Below are 17187 nucleotides of genomic sequence, written 5' to 3'. Positions count from 1 at the left end.
ATCATTGATGATTCCAGAATGTTAATAAAGAAAACAATATGAGAAAGATTCCAGCTGAACAGACACATCACAGATAGTATCTGAAACCGCGTACCGATACAATAACAACCGGCGACGGACCTCCGGGTCAGCAATTATTTCGAACGCCGCATGGCGTACAGATTTGTTCCTAATTGAAACAAACGATACTAAAATTGAAGTAAAACATGATAAACGGATTCGGGTTATTTACAACCCTCTACTGCGGTCGATATCCAGTGTAATCTCCACCATGCAGGCACTCATCATAATTTCAAACTATATGACGGCCCCCAGTAAACAATCCAGTGTTCAACAGCATGAGCATCCAGCTACCCAAGTAGAACATGCCAACCAGGTCAGCGAGCTTGACCAGCCATCCCGTAACAATAGTCTCTGATGACAATTAAGATTCGGTTTCTGAGAATCAATTCTTCACGGGTCGGTACGTAACATCATAATTATCGTATCACCAGCTCTCTCGCTAGTTTTATTTTTGGCCAATGAAGGTTAACCAGTACATTACAAGAGTTTACTTAAATGTGCTGACTCGCCAAAAATGAAACATCGTGTGTGCATGCGTGCGTGTGTGATAGAAACAAATTCATGTGCTTGTATATTGATAACGAGTCCTTATGAGAAGGGGATTCAATAAAGGCTTCAGCATTACAGAGCTGGAAGGAAGGAAGAATAACGGTGCGAAAATGGTTCAGGAACAGAAAGATAGACATCGCCATAAAATGTCTAACGCAACAGCTTTGAATGAAAAACGTTTAGATTATCCCTGTGTTCAAGCAAATTGGTATCCACCTCACGTCAGTGTAATTAGAGATATGCATTTGTGTCAACATTATATACTGTCAAGGCTAAATAATCTATCGATACATTTACAGTTTTTGCAAATGTTGATTTATTTAAGTGGGTGTACACCATCGCGTACACTTTCCGGTAGTACTTGAAGGAACCAGGCAGCACCGAATGTAGGGGTATCTCGAATAATCTGGTCCCAGATCGTTCATTGTTTCGTCCAGCAAAGGAAGCCGGATTATAGGTAAATGAAATGCCCCATGGGAAATTAGTACTTTCTATAAATACTCTTTCTTTCTGTCAATACACCTGCATACGTCACTTAAGGACTTGACTGGAATGTGACAATCGATAATCCTGGATTCTGACTGCGAAATAAATAACAACAACTAGGGTGTCTGTTCCATTTTCGCCTGTCTGTCAATTCATTACAATGCAAGATTCTTAACATGTTTTCACTGCACGTCATAACTGTACAGATGAAAGTTATCCCACAGAGAATATGTTTTCTCCAGTAACTAGGGACCTACAAAACACAAGAACATGTGCAGTTAGATCCATCATATAAATGTACTTAACTTCAAATTGGCATATTTGATTCAAGAATCCAAAGCAAGGCCGATGGTGTAGCCCAGTAGTAAAAACATTCGCTCGTCACGCCAAAGACACGGGTTCGAATCTCCACATGAGCAATGTGCTGATATTGCTTCAGTATGGCCTAAACCATACTCACTAATTCATGGAAACTAACCCGGTATGAAACAACGTTCAGCCCCTTGCGTTATCCTCTCTATTGGGCAGGTCAGAACGACCTGAATAAAACTAATCCGATAACACCATTACATGTAAATACTAATAAAACAAACCATTCAGGATATTTATATATGTAGGTATATTTAATCGCATCACAAGAATATATATACATACAACGAATGTATGTCTTAAATAGTGCGTGAGCTGATATTCGAACACGTGCGTAAGCGTTGCAAGTTCGAACTAGTAGTGTTTACTTTAAGTTAGAGGTTAACCCCGCTTGGAATGTGTTGGGGAAGTGATGTCACAGCTAATTTTAGATAATACTCAGGCTCCAGCGATTTGATTGGTTGATCACCACAGCCGGTCTTGCACCACACACCACAATACACAAGGTAAGTGGCGGACTGTCGGTCCAATTTGTCCTGCTATTTGATAATACTGGCATTTAAACTTCCGTTTCATCATATGATTTTCGTTCCATAAGTAATCAAGATCACGTTGAGCTTGACAAAATGTGATGACAGTTCCGAATATACATGTCATGCTATCAAAACCGACCCGGATACTTAATTTTGTAAAGCGGGTCAGCTCGTCTTTCTTCTTCGTACAAACCTTTGTTCTTGTGAAACATGTTCAGGTTGATAATATACATTACACAACTTTGAATGTGAAAATATACAAAATATGAAACTGTAATTAAAGTTGTGTGAATTCACTTGCATGGTTGTTGGTTATTGAAATGGGGGCATGCAATTAAGTCTTAAGTCGACTGAGCACGCTAAATGGACACGCCCACTTTGAACATGCATTTATCGTGATAACATATCATCAGACATATAATGCGTTCACCAACATAAGGCAGATGAAACCTCCTAGAATCCAGTTGCTTGGAAATAAATTTCCGCCACTAAAGCATATGAAAATGCCATGAACTTCCGGGTATAGATATTTTGTTCAGCGGCATGTGACGGATGGTGTGGCCTAGAGCGCCTCGATATCTGCTGAACAGGCATACGTGTGTGGGTTGCTAGGCATTGCTTGACCTCTCGGTCGATATAGACTGTCAGATTGGATGGTATGCAATTATGCATGAATAACATCGTCAGTCCTTGATGCATCTTTCACATTACGTGATTATAAGTATGCGCCTTGCCATGAAATGCATGATTATCACAATAACCGTGTCTTGTTTCCACAAGAGTGTGCACTGTAGTATCGACTGCTCAAAACAATAGTCCTTTCTCCAAATATGTTTCTTTCTCCGTATTGTCAGTAGGAATGATAACATACATAATAACAAACACTCCATTGCGTTTAACTTTTTTGTTAAATGTAATGTTTATAGGGGCTCTTTGTTAACAGACAATCCAGTATTACTTTCACATGTATAAACGAATCAGATGCAATGGCCCATGACCGAATGATGCGTCAAATCCCGTTTACACAGTATCACGCTTGCAAGCTTAGGTCTATCACAAGAAAGCACCGTTAGAACAACTACTACCAGGAACAACATTGAATGTAACAAAATGAACTGTATTATACCATTTCTATCCGTTCTGTTATATGGCATTCCCCTCATAAATTTTCAAAAGGTGCCGTGTATAGAATGGCATTTATTACTGACGTACTCTGAAATACGATCGACTCGGTTATGTTCAACGAAGCTGTTGATATTGCAACAGACGGCCTTGAGGTTATCCGCATTGATGTCAGTTGTACGGAATATGCTACGCATGCGCCGACTCGTAGAAACATGAAGTAAACATTGTGAAATACTGTACTCAGTGGTCGTCGAAATCGCTGACGAGGCTGATTTGGGGCGTTGTCAGGTACTTACACAGTGATAGCCTGTCTCTTCGGTTCAGTGGTCACGGGTTTTGTGTCTTGTAAACTGCGTCATTTCTCCCGACTGATAGAGCCAGCGCAGCAAAACAGACGTCATATAAACCCCGGACTTCTCGTTCTACGCAGAAGTGAGTTAGTAGTGTATGTGTGAAACTTGTCTCCGCTGCTTCTGAGCTGAAACATGTGAAGGCTTTTGTTCATATCAGGTTTTTTCCTTGTTGCAGTTTACGGCAGGGACGAGTTGTTTTATTAGGTAAGTTTATCTCCAACTTTTAGCAGATTTAATAAACATTATTATCGCCACTTATTCAGCCACTAAGATTGTTGTAAGATTTTGACTTTCATCCTATGTGTTATTCTCCTAAATGTTTATAGCATATATCCTTTGAATTTTACGAGGTATTTGAGGCATGAAATGAAGTATCAGAATGTATAATTTGAGCCGAAGTGGTACTGGACTCATCCAATTACGTTGATAGCTTCGATCTGCAGATCGCTATACCTTTAGCCTATGAGTGTGGGTTAATATACCAGTGTCCCTTCCAACATAGTTAGGGTTAGGGGTTAGCTTTAGCTTTGGGCTTGTGGTGACCATAATGGGCATTTGTTCCAGTGTGTCTTCATACAGGAAGAGGGGCGGTGGGGTAGCCTAGTGGTTAAAGCGTTCGCTCGTCACGCCGAAGACTCGGGTTCGATTCCCCACATGGGTACAATGTGTGAGGCCCATTTTCTGGTGTCCCCTGCCGTGATATCGCTGGAATATTGCTAAAAGCGGCGTGAAACTAAACTCACTCACACTCATACAGGAAGAGACCCATGAATGTCCAGGGTAGAATAGGACTTCAGCAATGAAAGGCGACTATACTTGTCATAAGAGGCGACTAACGGGATCGAGTGATCAGACTCGCTGACTTGGTTGACACATGTTATCGCCTCCCAAGTTCACAGATTGATGCTCATGCTCTTGATTACTGGATTGACTGGTCCAGGCTCAATTATTTACAGACCGCCTCCATATAGCTGGAAGATTGCTGAGTGTGGCGTAAAACTAAATTCACTCACTTCATATATGAAGATGGAACCACATCTTTCTCAAGGAATATTAATATTGTTTCACCAGTAATTCTATCTATTCCTCATTAAAATGTTTTGAGTGAAAGCTGAGATAAATAAATGACATTGTGTTGAAATTATGCACACTTAGAACATGTTCTTAACTGTTTGTGTGTGCACATATACCACATCAGTTAAATAACGAGGATGACCATGAGTTCAGTCCCTTTGTCTACATTCACAGTGGCCAGACCAGTATGTTGACTCAGAGTTGTTTGTTTAGCTGAGGTTACCCTATAGACAGTCACCATGTCGGCACCCAGACGATCAGTGGAGGAGTCCTTGTACAGGATCCCTCCATACTACTACATACACTGCTTGGACCAGAACACCAATGTCACACGGCTGGAGATTGGGCCAAAGACATACATCAGACAAGACAATGAGAGGTGAGTCTTAGAGAAGTTCGGTAGAAAAGAGATGGGATTTTTGGTATTTGCAGGAAAGACTGAAGAAAGTTGAATCAGGAAAGAACATTTTTCAGATGCCAACAACATAATTTGAACAAAAATACCAATATTTTCAAGCTTCATTTTGGTTCGATACGTATCAAAATACATGGAGAGGAATTTGGAGAAAAGCATATCAATATGTCAGAAGAGTGCTTGGTAGCTTTGTTTTCTGTGAAGTAAACATTGTAACATTTAAAATGTTGGTACATGGTCAGTTAGTGATGATAAACATTGTCTTGAAAGTCAGGGAGTAAGTGATTGATATGAAATGTTATTTCCTTCAGATATTACACTGTGGATGTATTGTATTATATACTAAGTATGGGGGCATTTCTTGACTGTAAATACTCATTCCAGGATTGTCCTTGGTCCTGAAAAGATGATTGTGGTGCCTCCTCGGCACTACTGCGTCGTTGAGAACCCTGTTGTCCGTAACAAGGACGACCAAATTGTGTGCAATGAGAGTGGACAGGCCAAACTGTTCCACGCTGATCAGGAGATCCGTCTTGCCCAGGACCCCTTCCCCCTGTACCCTGGAGAGGTGCTTAAACAGGTAGGAATGCATACTGATATCAGCAGGACCAATCTGTCTGTTTGTTTACATTTGGTACTGACATGGAAGAATATTCTATAAACGATTTATAACCCAACTTGAGATTTATATTAACAGAGGCTAATAGCTCATTTATGAAAAGAAAAAAAGTGCTTTATCCTTCAAAATAACTCAAATGAACTAATTAGTTGATAGAATTTGGAATATGCTGCACAACCTTTGATATGGATGTTTTTTGTTAATCCATACAATCCATATCTGGCTATCTGAGTAGTATGTGTATTCTATGGTATATACTCTTTATGTGATACTTAAATCTGCATTGCAGCCTGTCACACCACTTAAAGTAGTTCCTGCAAACTCGGCACTCCGTCTGAGGTCCATCTTGGACTTTGAAGATGAGACTGGGGAGAAGAGGACAGCTGGTGACGAGTGGTTGTTTGAGGGACCAGGTGTGTACAGCAGTTAAAATGACCTCAGGTCTTTCATTAAAAGTGTTAACAAAATGATATGTAAAGCAGAGACACCTTTGGGACATCAAAACAAATCTACTTGCCAGATTTTTAGCATTGCTAGTCAGAATAATGCCCATACTTTAACATACTTTATGCTACTGATACTAGTACTATAATCGTTTTGTGCATTTGGGCATGTAGTGTTGTTTGATGTTAGCAATTTAATGACAAAAGTACAAATCAGATAAAAACAGCTGAAGAAATTGAAGGTTGAATTAAGCTTAAAAAGTGTTGTATTCAGTTCTATTGAAATATATTACATTATGTAAATCATGTATACTGTTTGGTTTTGCCAGCCTGAGAATTGAACGAACCATATTATGTTAATTCACAAGCAGGTTTACATATTTGGTCATGTGTACAGCACCAGAACTGTAGCTCAAGCAGACCCTGAATCAGTCTCTTAAAATAGATTTTGATAAAGGCATTCATGACAGGTGCCAGGGGAGGTAACAAGCCTAGACAGAGTGTTGGCAGATGGTGGTGCAAGGCATGATGAAACTCTGGGAAATCTGATTCTACATGACTAAGGCTTATTCTTGTACAGTGACATAAATTAGTGTCATTTTTCAACAGTGTAGGCAGCCAGTTAGATATGGTACACAATAAACAGAACCAAGGGATGTATATTCCTGATATACTCCAACTGGGTTTTATTTGCATGTTTGTGAAAATGTAAAACATATTGACAAAAGTGATGTCACATCTTACAACAGTTACACATTTTGGTTAAGCTTGTGTATAATGGATTACATTTAAAACAAAGATGACATTGTTCATTCAACCACATATGAATGAGTTTTATTCACTTGCTGCAGTGTCTGTGGGAACAAATTATGGGGACTGAAGAAAATGGATACTTTGGCATTGATCCTTAAAAAAACCCAGATAATGTGAAAATTATTACATTTATGTGATAAATATTACATCATGTGATATAATTGGAAACTTGGAGTGGTTATATATCAGTTCAGAGAACAAGGTTGTTTTCATCCATTTAAAATGCATATCTACATGATAGTGTGTTTAGTTTTATTCTACTTTTAGAGATATTCCAACAATATCTCATGGCGGGGGACACCAGAAATGGACTTCATACATTGTGGCCATGTGTGGATTGAACTGGCATGCTTTAACTGTTAAGTTGAGAGTCAGAGCTGCTATTTGTCAAATCCATTTTGATTGGATTATGAATTTAAATCTAACATAATTTTTCAGGCACATACATCCCTCGCAAAGAAGTAGTGGTTGAGGAGACAATCAGAGCCACTGTCATCAAGCCAAATCAGGCTATCCGCCTCAGGGCTCGCAAAGAATGCCTTGACCGTGACGGCAGTGCCCGGGTCACAGGGGAGGAATGGCTGGTTAAGAAGACCGGAGCTTATCTCCCAGGAGCATATGAGGAGGTTGTCGATGTTGTCAATGCTTATGTCCTCACAGAGAAGGTAAGTTGTCTGCATTTTGCTTATTTATAAACTTGTGAATATACGGGTTAGAACTGATTTTCAGCATATCATGCTTGTTGTAAGAGGCAGCTTCCAGGATCGGGTAGACTGACTTGTTGACTGATATCATCGTATACCAGTTGCGTAGATCGATGCTCATGTTGATCACTGGATTGGCTGGTCCAGACTTAATTATTTACAGACCCCCATCAGCTGGAATATTGCTGGGTGGGGCATTCAGCAACATCCCTTCCCCCTCCATCATTGACAGACACCATGACTTGTTCTTCACAATATGAATCACTGGATTGTCTGGTCCAGATTAAATTATTTCTATCAGACCGTCATAGATTTAAGTATTACTGACTAACAATGAAAGAAACGTGCCATAGTATGTATACACTGTGAAATGTTTTCAACTCAAGTTCTGATATCATGACTCCGTGTAGTATGAGTTTCTGTGGTATGGGAGGACAATATTATGCCATTTCATAAAAGATTTATGGTTGTTTCATCTGAGTAGGACTTACATTGTGTTCAACTGAAGGGTTATTTCAAAGATATATACTTTTTTGTGCAAAATGATGTTTTTGCCTTAATGCAAGTGTCAGTTACTGTTGATCATTGAATATTTTGGCAGATGTGTGGAAGAAATTCCATGTGGGGAGATCATGATTATCACTGTTGTATTGATTTGTGTTTGCAGAAAGCCCTTCACATGCGTTCACTGAAGACATTCAAAGATGACTTCTCCATCGTGAGGAAAAATGGTGAAGAATGGTTGATCACCATGAAGGACACCGAGACCCACATCCCCGGCGTGTACGAGGAGGTAATGCTGAAACATACACACAATACTACATTGTTCTCCCTTGACATTCCATGCACTTTCCCCCAAAATGATAAAAAGTGTAATTTTTTTTTTTAACTTCTCAGGAATGCTAAAAGATTTTTAAAAATGTTGTTGATCCTGAGGGAAAAATATGTATGGGAAATATGTGGCTGATGGGCATTTAGAAGCACATTTGTTAGTAAATCTTATGTCAGTCCTGTGCATGTGAGTATGGCCCTATCTGGTCAAGTGGTTCGGCTGTCAGCCATACAGCTGTGATACTTTCAGGGTCTACCCATAAAATAGATTCATGTCAAAATGTGTTCCTAATAGGTCATTTTTCAGTGTTTTGAGCTCTGAACGAATGAGTTTGTTTTGATGGCACTTTTTGCAATATTCCAGCACATCACAGCAGGGACACCAGAAATTGGCTTCAAACATTGTACCCATGAAGGGAATCAAACCTGGGTCTTCAGGGCAAACACTTTAAACACTGGGCTAATCCCAGTTACCCAGCACTTGATGTATTACAGTGTATTCTAATATTTGTATAACATCAATATCCAGTTCAGTTGGTCAAAGGCTCTTTGTCTTTCCCTCAATGACTGGAGGTCAATCTCAGATGGCACATTTTGTTATCAATCTCAACTCCCTGGGGATCATACAACTATTGTACCTGCTGTTACCAGTGTGTATGTGTTTCAGGTTGTGGGTGTGGTGAACATCACCACTCTAACCAACCGCCAGTACTGTGTGATCCTGGACCCAACGGACGAGAGTGGAAAACCACAGCTTGGAAGAAAGAAGCTCATCAAGGTGACTCTCTTTCCATAACATTACACACACCCAAATTGTCTCTTACCCATCTTGTAAAGGCATAAACTTCAAGAAAATTACATTTTCATTTTTAATGTATTCTAAAAACCATCTTTTTGCGGTCTGTGTCTGATTGGATTGAGCATGTTCAAAATGAAATTTTTTTTCCTTCTTTCAGGGAGAGAAATCATTCTTCTTGTTGCCTGGAGAGCGTCTTGAGAAGGGAATTCAGAACGTGTACATCCTGGGAGAAGATGAAGGTCTCATTCTCAGGGCTAATGAGTGCTTCAAGGACAAGGATGCAGTAAGTAGTAAAACTATTTTCTACACAACTGACAACACAGTAACATCATTTTTCCACACTGGAACCCCAACAGCAATTTCATTTTCTGTGTACCATTGGTGATATGTCAAAAATACTGATGTGAAATTGACCTTTTTAACACTATTCACAGGTCCAGTGCGATCTTACCTAAATGTAACTGTATGAGAATTATACCAACAAGTGTTACCAGTCATAAAGAACTATTGTCGTTCTAGTTATAGTTGTCCTCAGTACTTGTAAAAATGTCAGAGAAGTGGACTAGTATGAGTATCTAGCCTTTATTCAGCCACACTGTCATTGCATATAATAGTGACATACAAAATATTGAAAAGAATAAGAATGGTTGAAGTTCGTGGACGCAGATTAATGTGGTTTTTGTTTTCTGAAGGGAAGTGAGCGCAACCCTGGCGATCGATGGATGATCCGAGGGCCCACAGAGTATGTTCCTCCTGTAGAGGTGGAGGTGGTGATGAAGCGCCAAGCCATCCCACTGGACGAGAATGAGGGTATATATGTCCGGGACATCAAATCTGGCAAGGTACATGAAAATTGATTTGTTCATTTTTAAAAAGTGAAACCAACAGCTTGTTGGCTGCATGACATCCAAAAGTTATAGGTCGATGTTCACCATGTCAGTTACTGGATTTTCTTGCCCAGACCCAGATATTTACAAATTGCCCTCATATAGGAATATTGCTAAAGAATGAATGATACCCAGATCGCAACATGACCTTCCTCTATTGTACCTGATCTCAGGTGCGTGCCATCACGGGAGAGACCTACATGTTGAATCAGGATGAGGAATTGTGGGAAAAGACACTTCCTCCAATCGTAGAGAATCTCATCGCCCAGGGCAAGGACCCTCTTGCTGACCGTGGTGACAGGGGACGAGAAGTTGCAGCTAAGGCACGGGACAAGACACGTGTTGTGACCTTCAGAGTACCCCACAATGCAGCAGTCCAGATCTACGACTACAAGGAGAAGAAGGCTAGGTGAGTTGCCCTTCAATGCCAGACAAAAATTTGGGATTTTCTGAAACAGACACTCAATCAGATGGAAAAATTTGTGATTCCACACAATTACTGCTCTCTGATTCAGGTGATAATGAGATGTTTGCAGAACCATTTGATATAATGCAAATTGATTAATGATGTTTTGGGTTCACTTGGCGCCGACTACTGGAATCAGAAGATCAGGGTCGGTGACATGGTTGACAGGTCATTGTCTCCCAAATGTGTAGGTTGATGCTCATGCTGTTGATCACTGGATTGTCTGGTCCAGACAGCTACCATATAGCTGAAAGATTGCTTAGTACAGTGTTTAACAACAAACAAACAAGTGATTCTTTGGTGTGACAAGGGAATGCTTTCACTAAAGGCTACCCACACCCCTTGTGTCAAAGAATTTAGCCAGTACATCCTTATGGCACTCTCTTCCCTTAGAGGTTACTCCTGTCATATGTTCCTATGTAACCACTGTTCTGATACGGCTACATTTTCCGTTTTCTCGTAAAATCCCTTAGTGGCCAAAAATCACAACACAAAGTATCTCTCTTCTTCCTATCCATTCTGCTCACATGTTATATCGACTCAGATCCAATATATATGGTGGCGGCCATGGAGTTTGTTGATCAACGTGCCAAGGATATATTTGGTATTTCATGTTTAACTTAGAAGGAGAAATTAAGGCAGTTGAGAGTGCAGGAATCAATCAACAACATGTTTTTGTTGATGTGACACTTAAGACATTTAATGGATAGCTTGTTTGTTGTCAACAAAAGGTGTGGAGATACCATTGAGATATATGAGTGGGTTCTGTCTAAATGAAATGTTGGCGCATTGTGCTTGGGAATTGCTTCTAGTTTTATCGTCAAAGCTTTTCAAATGATCAATTTTGAAACAAGGTCGATGATTGCACACCTAAATCTGATTGCAACAGAATCCAGAACAGTCGCACCATGAAAGGGCCATATTAGAACAGAGGTTAGGAAGGAAGATATGACAGGTGTAACCTCTGTAGGAAGAGATTGTTTGTTACAGAAAAAATTTGATTTCCACGTCCAGTATTTGAATCTTCATTATCATGTTTGTTTCTCAGTCGTGTCATCAAGTCTTTGATCGTAAAATGCATTTACGTATAGTTTTGTTTAACCTGATGGACAGTTTACAAGAAGGTCATGTTGTGTTGCAGGGTTGTGTTTGGACCTGAACTGGTGATGTTGGGACCTGACGAGCAGTTCACACAGCTCAGTCTGTCTGGTGGCAAGCCAAAGAAACCCAACGTCATCAAGAGTCTGTGCTTGCTTCTGGGACCAGATTTCTGTACTGATATCATCATTGTGGAGACAGCTGACCACGCCCGTCTGTCTCTTCAGCTGTCATACAACTGGTGAGTTGGCTCCTAGGAGCAATACATGCAAGGATGGAAGCTGTTTAGTGATAGTGATTGGTTGGAGCAAAGTTCACATTATAGTAAGGGCCATTTATATAGCACATGCACCCCCACACTTATGCTTTCCCTAAATGCTGAGCCATAATTTTTAATCTCAAGCTGTCAGTGAAGTGAAGAGAAGGGGAACAGTCATTTGACTTATCCCACCGAGTACCCATTCACTGCTCTGTAAACAGAGGCAAGTTTGAAAAAACTCACTTGCCTTAGAAGAGACACGTATGAGACAGAAGTCTTAAAAACTCTCAGGAGTCATGTTACGAAACACTGTCACACGTTCAAAGACTTTCTGTGACCACTGTTGCTTAACTTCCAACTGATTAGTGACCTGGACTCTGTGCATAGGGCCACAATTAATTGCTTAATCACAGCATCTTCAGATGGTACTTGGTAATGTCCATTTCCTAACTTGTGAATTAAGTCAGACAAAGAACCATTTCTGACATCATGTTTTCCTGTGCAGGCATTTTGAAGTGTCTGAGAAGTCTGAAGGGGAGGCAGCTAAACTGTTTAGCGTTCCAGACTTCACAGGTGATGCCTGCAAGGCCATTGCTTCACGTGTCCGAGGAGCTGTCGCGCAGGTCCAGTTCGATGATTTCCATAAAGTGAGTTTTATACACTACAATAGAGATATGGATTATAGATGTTATGCTATTCCATTCTTTTTTTTGTGTGTGTGTGTGTGCGTGCATGCGTGCGTGCGTGCGTGCGTGCGTGCGTGCGCGTGTGTGTGTGTCTCTGTGTCCATTATAGTCCATAATAGATGTGTTATTTCTCATGTTTTTTGCAAGTTCTTTAACTGCAACATCAAAACCCGACCAAGCTCCGTCAGTTCCAGTTGTCAAGTGAATATTTAAGACATATAATGTTGGACAGCTCTTCGGTATTCTTGGCAAGTTAAGGTCAAAGTCTTGCTGAGATTGTAGAATGTCGCAATGGAGGACTGAAAGAGTTGCTGAGCTGTCTGTTCATACTGCCAATCCCTGGTTTGAAAATCTTACAGAAATTTCAGCCATCATCCTTGAGCTGTCAGTGATAAGAAACATAATTTAATGTTGTTATGTAATTTTAATTATTTTAACAAATATGTTTATCTATCTACTATATTTTACAGAACTCTGCCAAGATCATCCGTGCATCTGTTTTTGGTCTTGATGACAAGAACAAAGTGAAGGAGAAGTTCACCTTCCCCCAGAACAACCTCTTCATCACCAGTATTGACATTCAGTCTGTGGAGCCTGTTGATCAGCGAACACGGGATTCTCTGATGAAGTCTGTGCAGCTCGCCATTGAAATCACCACCAACTCACAGGAAGCTGCTGCCAGGTAACTATGGCAACCATGTTTTCCATAAAATGGCTAATTGAGACAAGAAACTATTGTTACACAGTTTTTAGAAAGGGAGGGGTGATGTGCAGATAAAACCACTCGTTTTATGGAAGTCGTTTCATTTAACAACTTACATTGAATTGTTAGTGTTTATCAATGGTCAATGCTTAAAATGCTTTAAAGTTGGAGAATGTAAGGGACAGTGCTTTTTGCAATATACTTAAATACCAGCATTAGGTGTTTGATTAATCCTACTCCATCACAGAACAGTTCTACAATCATTTGTTGCTTATCTTTGTGGGGGCGGTAGGGTAGCATAGTGGTTAAAGCAATTGCTTGTTATGCCAAACACTCTGGTTTGATTCCTCTCATGGGTACTATGTGTAAAGCTCATTTCTGGTGTCCACCGCTGTAATATTGCTGGAATATTGCTAAAAGTGGTGTAAAACCACCTGCTTACTCGCTCACTCACTCACTACTACTTCGACTTCCCAGACATGAAGCTGAGCGTTTAGAGCAGGAAGCCAAGGGTCGTCTGGAGCGTCAGAAGATCAGCGATGAGGCAGAGGCTGAGAGGTCCCGCAAGGAGCTCCTTGAGTTGCAGGCCAACAGTGCTGCTGTGGAGAGTACTGGACAGGCCAAGGCAGAGGCTCAGTCCCGTGCTGAAGCTGCCAAGATCGAGGGAGAGGCTGCTGTAGACCAGGCTAAGCTCAAGGCACAGGCCATGAAGATTGAAGCTGTAAGTTTGACTAGTTTCTGCTATTCAGTGCCTGATTGCCAAAGGTACTCCAACATATCTGCAATGTCTATTGGTCTCCGTGTCCTTTATTTCTGTAATATGGGCAGTCATCTTTCCTGATGGAATCTGTCAACTTATTACTAGCATGAAGGCTTTGATTACATTAATGACATGGTTGACAGAAATCATTCTAATGATTGGACTGAAATGATTTATACTTTCTTTCTGGATCATAAGTTACATCGAATGATATATTACATGTTGTTGCGGTCTTTATTAGTATCGCTATTGACATTTTGGTTTCGATATTTTGAATGCAGGAGTCCGAACTAGAACGTCTCACCCAAGCACGTGATGCTGAACTGAGGTATGTCAAGGAACAAAATGACCTTGAACTTGAGAAATCTCGTGAGATATCAAGCATTGAGACCCAGAAGTTCAAGGAGATGGTCAATGCAGTGGGTGCAGACACTCTGCGTACGATGGCTGCCGCAGGGCCGGAGTTGCAGGTGAAGTTGCTGCAGTCGCTGGGATTGAAGTCCACGCTCATAACAGATGGCAGCACACCAATCAACCTGTTCAACACAGCCAATGGCCTCATTGGTGGAGTGGTGCCATACAAGAAGCGCAGAACTGGGGAAAGCGATGAGGAAGATGAAGCATAAACAGTGCATTTTGATTGGTTAACACAAAGAAATGAAATTGATTGGTCTATTGATGTTGGCGGGGACACTTGTGTGTCCTTGTGTTCGAGTATCAGAATGATATAATTGAGAATGTCGATCTGTGTAAAGCTTCTAGCAATGACGTATCCCTGAGAATGACTGAAGTGCTCATGGTGTACATACTACTGACATTATTGTTATTATTTGACTGAATGACACTACATATGCTCACTGTAACAGACCATCATGACAAGATTCATGACAAGGACCTACATACCTGAATTTCTGCTTTGTCATCATTTTGTTACAGAAAGTGATAACTCACTTTTAACATTGAAATTTTGTTTTTTTGCAATATGATTCTGTTTGCACCCATCAGAGACAATAAACAACCAGCTGTGATATATAAGGCCGTGCCTGATTGAGTGTGTGAAGGGGAGATAACTGCTACATATCTTTCACAAGGCTCTGCAATCGGTTTTTTTTGTAGAGTAGGACCAGCATAATAGTTTATGCATCATTGTTTTTTCACATACTGTGGAATTTCCCGTTTTGTAAGTATGTGCTTTGTGGTGTTTGCAGAAGAAATTGTAAAGAACAATGATTTGTATGTTAGTCTGTTTACACTGAAGTGTTGTTACTTAATGGAATAAAGCAACACTCTTTGTCATTTGTCTAATGTTCTGTTTAAAATGAAAGAAAGGAACTTGGAAAATGCATGTTAGAGCAATCAAAAACATGTAGGACATTTCTCATGTATTGTTTCAGAGCTTATACTTTGAGATGTGGCAATATGTTGTGCATCATAAATGAAGAATATCTTTCATTTTACCTTATGGAATATAGTGCCTTGGGGTAGTGTAGTGTTTTAAGTGTTTGCTAGTCACAGTAAAGACAAGTGTTTGATTGCCCACATAAGCACCTGATAGGATATTGTTGAATCACAGGGGCTTGTAATGCTGAAAACTGCTATCAAGGCATGACCTGACATGAATGGTTTCTGATCGGGAAATCACAAGTCCCTAGCTCACAAAGTAATGCTTCTATTTTTGTGCTGTTTGTCTAATTTTGTTGGTAAATCTGATGGCTTGAAATTTGTGCATACCCAGGTACTTTTAATGGGATACGTACAATGGACATTGTTGAATTCGCTCTGAAACGAACTTGGTGTAATGTATATCCCTTTCCTTTTCTTTAGTGCTCAGACCCTGTTAGTGACAGTACCGGTACATACCTTGATGTTGAGTGCTACAAGCCCCTATGGGTGGAAATTTGTTAAAAGATATTCACTCATCTTTTAGAAGATGGTGTAGTCAACAAAGGGTTTTGACAGTTAAAGTGCTTGTGCAAGGTTGCTTGTGGAATGAAACACAAAGAAGCTGAACAGGGACTTTGATGTAGGCCATTATGACCTTCACTACACCTAACACAAACAGTGCATTAATCGGTTGGTATTTCATGCCACATTCAAGAATATTCAAGCTATATGGCAGCAGAAGGTAAATGATTAAGTCTGGATCAAACAATCCAGTGACTAACTGCATGAACATCAATCCACTTGAAGTGGAAATTCCCTGTATAGTGTAGATAACGTCTCTCCCATTAATGAGATCTCAACATTCATTATTATCATATCAACATTGATTCACTCAGATATATCTGCCATTTTTTTAATCATAAATTAAAAATGAAGTCCCCATACTTTTTTTTAAAGAACCTATTATTGAGAGCAGAGTCTTGGTAACTAGTTATTGGTTCTGGTCACAACCATCCTCGATATCTCCAGGGTATACGTTCCAATAAGTCTCCACTATACCCTGGACGCATCTACGGCTCTGCCCGATAAATTTATTACCTCCCTTTGCTGGCTCCGCCTTCTCACAGTAGCCAATCAGCTAGGCCGCCGTTATAACAGAGCTTGCCAGTGTCAACAAAGGTAGCGGTCGGAACTGCGAAGGTTTGCTCGCAGTACGTCCCGGATTTTAGGGAAATCATACAAACAAACTGACAGGTCCGAAACTTTAAAAACAACACATGCAAGAATGCCTACGACCTCTTCCAGAGAACCTCTGCATGGTTTCTGTCGACAAGTATAATCGGTTAGATAATTCAAAAAACGAAAGTGAGTTGTGATTGGTTTGCTCAATTTTCCAGCGTAGACACCTGACGGGATCAAAAGACAGTCAAGGGAGGTAATAAATTTATCTGGCAGAGCCGTAGACGCGTCCAGCGTATAGTGGAGACTTATCGGAACGTATACCCTGGAGATATCGAGGATGGGTCACAACAGACCACACAGTGACTTGGCTGGTCAGGCACTGATTTCCCTGTGGACAGCTGTCCTGAGCTGAGGAAACACTAAAATATACCAGTCAAATAATGTAGGGGATATTCCAGTTTGGGAGCATACCACAAACCACTGCCAATGCATATGACAAAAGTACTATACATCCATACAGATTCAAAAAGAATGGAATAAATTGTCACATTTTTCCTTAACTTTTCTTCATCTTATACCCTCCTTGG

The 17187-nt window shown here is 40.4% G+C and overlaps 1 protein-coding gene across 5 annotated transcripts; it reads left to right on the top strand.

Annotated features, from left to right (window-relative positions):
* Positions 1–1914: 1914 nt before the first annotated feature.
* On the top strand, positions 1915–15331 carry LOC137294110 (major vault protein-like). Of its 5 annotated transcripts, none has more exons than XM_067825076.1 (16): positions 1917–1973; positions 3654–3669; positions 4754–4931; positions 5352–5547; positions 5876–5999; positions 7281–7507; positions 8214–8339; positions 9045–9155; positions 9334–9459; positions 9869–10018; positions 10237–10472; positions 11671–11868; positions 12392–12533; positions 13043–13254; positions 13753–13996; positions 14317–15331. In XM_067825076.1, the coding sequence occupies exons 3-16, from the start codon at positions 4792–4794 to the stop codon at positions 14659–14661; spliced, it is 2577 nt and encodes an 858-aa protein (XP_067681177.1). In that variant the 5' UTR covers positions 1917–1973; positions 3654–3669; positions 4754–4791; the 3' UTR covers positions 14662–15331. The 5 variants fall into 5 exon arrangements, with proteins under 5 accessions (XP_067681168.1, XP_067681177.1, XP_067681185.1 ...); XM_067825103.1 differs by lacking the exon at positions 1917–1973 and adding an exon at positions 3305–3557 and having other exon boundaries at positions 3654–3682; positions 4766–4931; XM_067825094.1 differs by lacking the exon at positions 1917–1973 and adding an exon at positions 3309–3557 and having other exon boundaries at positions 3636–3682; positions 4766–4931.
* Positions 15332–17187: the final 1856 nt, after the last annotated feature.

Source organism: Haliotis asinina, chromosome 1, assembly GCF_037392515.1.
Source record: "Haliotis asinina isolate JCU_RB_2024 chromosome 1, JCU_Hal_asi_v2, whole genome shotgun sequence".
In the NCBI taxonomy this organism is placed as follows: Eukaryota; Metazoa; Mollusca; class Gastropoda; order Lepetellida; family Haliotidae; genus Haliotis; species Haliotis asinina.
The sequence above is the reverse complement of the archived record's forward strand: the minus strand, read 5'-3'. Positions and strand labels throughout refer to the sequence as shown.